Source organism: Microtus ochrogaster, chromosome 10 (genome assembly GCF_000317375.1).
Source record: "Microtus ochrogaster isolate Prairie Vole_2 chromosome 10, MicOch1.0, whole genome shotgun sequence".
Classification (NCBI taxonomy): Eukaryota; Metazoa; Chordata; class Mammalia; order Rodentia; family Cricetidae; genus Microtus; species Microtus ochrogaster.
In genome coordinates, this window is record NC_022016.1 from 84,481,981 (window position 1) to 84,486,195 (window position 4,215).

Here is a 4,215-nt window from a genome sequence, read left to right on the forward strand (position 1 = left end):
GTAGACCAGGCTGGTCTCGAACTCACAGAGATCCGCCTGCCTCTGCCTCCCGAGTGCTGGGATTAAAGGTGTGCGCCACCACCCGCCCAGCAAGAGTTATTTTCAGACAAGAAGAGAGAAGCAGCTGAGTCAAGATCACACAGGAACTAGCAATGAAGCTCGGATTCCTAACCAAGCTGGCGTGTGTAGCCTCAACCAGCCTGCCTACCGAATTTAATACCCAATTAACCTGCCTCTCTCTCCTAAGCCAGACCCCATTACTGAGGCTGGGTGGCCACTGGGCCTCTGGCACACACCTCAGGCCCACTGCTAACATGGGCTCCAGCAGCTCCTTGATGTCCTGCTGGATGCCTGGCCCCATTGCTCGTGCCAGCATGCTGATGCACGTGAATACTGTGGCATCCACCTGCACGGTTTTCTGCCTCCTGGAGAGAAATAGAATGGCACTTTAGACATAAAGACATTCATAGTGTCCCACCTCAAAGTCACGTTGGGGCCAGAAGGGCAAGTTATTTAGCCAGTGCTGGCTACAAGAGCGCGTGGCGATTACTGCAAAACTCTCCTGAAGCCAGTCCATCAGTCACTGTGGGTGTGTATTTAAAACACTGCTCCAGCAGATGGCAGTGCTGTGTCTCACAAAGGGGCTCTTTCTCTGAATTCAGGAAGATGCACCATACTTAATATGAGGCTGACTTAGTTGGGAAGCTAAGAGGCATGCACATTGGGAACCACAGGGTAGGGTATCAGTATCCCATGGGAAGACGTGTCTCCCTATGATGAGAATGCTGGGCTTCAGGACAGGTAGCTGTGAATCCCAGAGCAACGCTTGCTTTCAAACACACAGAGAAACAAACATAAAGGCTCAGTGCCAATGACATTGACTTCTCCATCTGGCAAGACGCCAAGGGTCTTGCTCATATATTCTGTGGTGGAATGACTTGTTACACCTGGTGCTAAGGAAGAGTTGACCATCTGATCTCTTCAGTTCTAGTCAGGGATTCCTCCACAATGCCGGAGAATACCATCCTGGACATCCAGCATGTTCTCAGGGTACCCCCTTTCTAAATATTAGGACAGTCATTGCACCTGAACCTGAGCTCAAGTGAAAAGGGACTGCCGTTCACCTGTCATACCTCAGAGTGCAGCAGCGGGAGAAAGGGCTTAAACTGTGCAACGGATGGATTACCTTACTCCACCTCAACAGAGAGCACGGTGACACCCTAAGAGAGGGGCTTACTTGTGGGCAAAGTCCTTCGGAGGCAGCGCTGCTCGGATGATGTCCAGTACACGGGGCAAGTAGACCTTAAACTCGGACCTCACGGCCACAGAAAGCAGCCCCAGGGCCTGGAATGCTGCAGTCCGTTCCTTCTCCTTTTTGACACAGCTAAGGACATGGTTCATGGTATCCTGGAGGTACTGAGTATCTAGTACAGAGAAGACAGCATACGACCAAGGTCAGAGACCCTAGACAGCACTCAAATTTAAGTTACAGTGGCCAATGGGGAGATGCTAAGAATTTAAAGGCTGACCCTTAGAAGACATCTCACGCTTGGCAATCACTCCTCAGGTGTCTTTGGGAATAAGGAATGTCCTTTGCTTTTCCCTTAAATAATAAAAGCAAGGAGGGCGTCTTCAGAAGAGTACTTTATCTCCCTTAGTCCAATCCTTTTGTAATTATATCCATATGTGTGTGGGTGAGTTGAGGTGTGTTTGCCAATGTGCATTTGAAAGCCAGAGAACAACTCATGGAATGGATTCCTTCCTTGCACCATTGGGCCACCAGTGGCCATCAGGGTCAGTGGCCATCAGGGTCAGTGGCCTTCAGGGTGAGTGGTAAGCACCATTTCTGCTGAGTCATTATTCTAGATGCTCCATGAGTATTACTCTGGGGAAAGAGCACACAGTTCAAAAACTGCTCTTGAGAAGCAGAACTTGGTGGATCTCTATGAGTTCAAGGCCAGCCTGGTCTATATAAAGTTCTAGGCCAGTCAGAGTTACAAGGTGAAGCCCTGTCTCAAAAAAAAGCTAAGGGCTGGGCTGGAGAGATGGCTCAGTGGTTAAGAGCATTGCCTGCTCTTCCAAAGGTCCTGAGTTCAATTCCCAGCAACCACATGGTGGCTCACAACCATCTGTAAAGAGGTCTGGCGCCCTCTTCTGGCCTTCAGGCATACAGACAGAATATTGTATACATAATAAATAAATAAATTAAAAAAAAAAAGCTAAGGGCTGAAACAGCTGACTTCAATTTCCAGCATCTACACCATGGTTCAAAACCATCTGTTACTCTATAAGCACTAGGCACTCATGTAGTGTAAAAACACATGCTGGCAAAATAGCCAGATACGTATTTTTTTTTTAAATACCAAAATCCAAAGTAAATAGACTAAAACATTAAGTCTTGTTTAAAAAACAAAGAGATACACCAGGTGGTGGTGGTGCACATCTTTAATCCCAGCTCTCGGGAGGCAGAAGCAGGCAGATTTCTGTGAGTTCAAGGCCAGCCCAGTCTATAGAGCGTGTACCAGAACAGCCAAGGCAGTTATACAGAGAAACCCTGTCTCAAGAAACTAAAAACAAAACAAACAAACAAAAAAAATCAAAGAGATTAATCTCAATTAGCTGACAGTGTAATGACAGTGAAAGTAATATTAAATATTATTTACAATTAATGGGCCATTCCATTCAGGGTAGGCCTGAAAATCTCTCAGCTATCACCTGAAGATTTTTACTGTAGATACATCAGAGTGAGACTTAAGAAAAGATCTGGAAAGCACCTGCATCTTTACTATGTTTATTTACATCAGTAGCACGCAAGAGCAGGTGCTCCTGGGTGCTTGATGCTGGAATGCTTTTTTTTTTTACGAACAAAAGGATTTTCTGATTCTCGGTTTGGCTTCTCCTCTGCCACTGATGGTGAGCCTTAGGCACAGTGGCAAGTCACAGGCCTGTAAGGTAGTGTTCTGATTTGTTTGTGTTATTATGCCCAGCTTTTATTTTTCTCTTTTACATTTTATTTTCAGGGTATTTTTTGCTCTTCCCAGAGCTCCCACCATTGGGAGGCTTAGGCAGTGACTTCCACACTGTGAGTTCAGTAGCAGGCTCTCCAGTCTGAATGTCACTGGCGCATTTTAATGTGATGTTTAACAAAACAGTGACCCTGCATCCAAAGGATACACACAGGGCCTTTGTCTTTGTATCCTGTCGCTAGGCAGTCCCCTGGACACACCATGGTAACTGTTTCTACAGCACATCAGACTTTGATCAAATTTGGCTTAAGTTTCTTTTGAACACAGACTATCAACCTAAGACCATTTAAAGCTCTACTGACCAGGGGTGTGTCTGGTCATTAGGAAAGAGAAGAGCTGTTGGTGCCAGGAAGGCAGAAAGGAAAATTTCAAAAATAATGGGTGATTCCATCCTGTAATTTCTCCTTGGTTCAGCAAGTTTACGTGACAGTTTGGTCCTTATCCAACACACTGTACTTGTCAGGCCTAGCCAGCTCAACAACTCACCATCCAGATACCCGACCCCCACTGGCTTTATCTGGCCTGGATAGCATGGGGGAGTCCATTTGGGAACAGCAATGCTGAGGGTCAGACTGACCTTTTCTTTACGACCCTAGATCTTACTTAGTTCTGAACACTACTCAACACAGGCAGCATGCCACAGAGAAGTACAAAGAGATGCTTGAGACAAGGGCTCACTCTCACCAAGTAGGAGGCAAGGGAGGGACATTAAATACAAACAGGCAACTAGAGTATTATCATGTGTACCTCCTCATTTCCAAAATGAATCTGAAGTAGCTCCAGGAGGCAATAATAATCTCATAACGGCTTACATTTACTGGGGCTTACTCTGCGCCAGGCACTATCGAAGGTGCTTAAGCATTCATGCTGTTCATTCTGGGAGGCAGGGACTGTTGTTTCATGTTCACTAGTCAGGAAGTGGAGACCCACAAAGGTCAATAACCTATCCCAAACCGACTCCATCACCAAAGCTCCCAACAGCTGAGGACTGTGGTAGACAGGAACAGCTCCAGCCACAACAGCTGGGAAGGCCTCATGGGAAGGCCTGCATCTGAGCTGAGTAAAACTCGACTGACTGCAACTCAGTGACCACTGAAGACAGCACGGCATGTGGAAATGCGCTGGCATCACCTGTGGAGACTGTGCTAATTCCCGCACGCATCTTCCGTGCAGCACTGCCCATCACCTG

The 4,215-nt window shown here is 46.8% G+C and overlaps 1 protein-coding gene across 1 annotated transcript in view; it reads right to left on the reverse strand.

Moving 5' to 3' along the window:
• Mtor (mechanistic target of rapamycin kinase) overlaps positions 1-4,215 on the reverse strand; it is a 104,139-nt gene that overhangs the window by 91,004 nt on the left and 8,920 nt on the right. Inside the window, 2 exon segments of the mRNA XM_013348604.1 lie at positions 297-425; positions 1,238-1,424. Of these exon segments, the coding sequence (XP_013204058.1) occupies positions 297-425; positions 1,238-1,424 (316 nt within the window).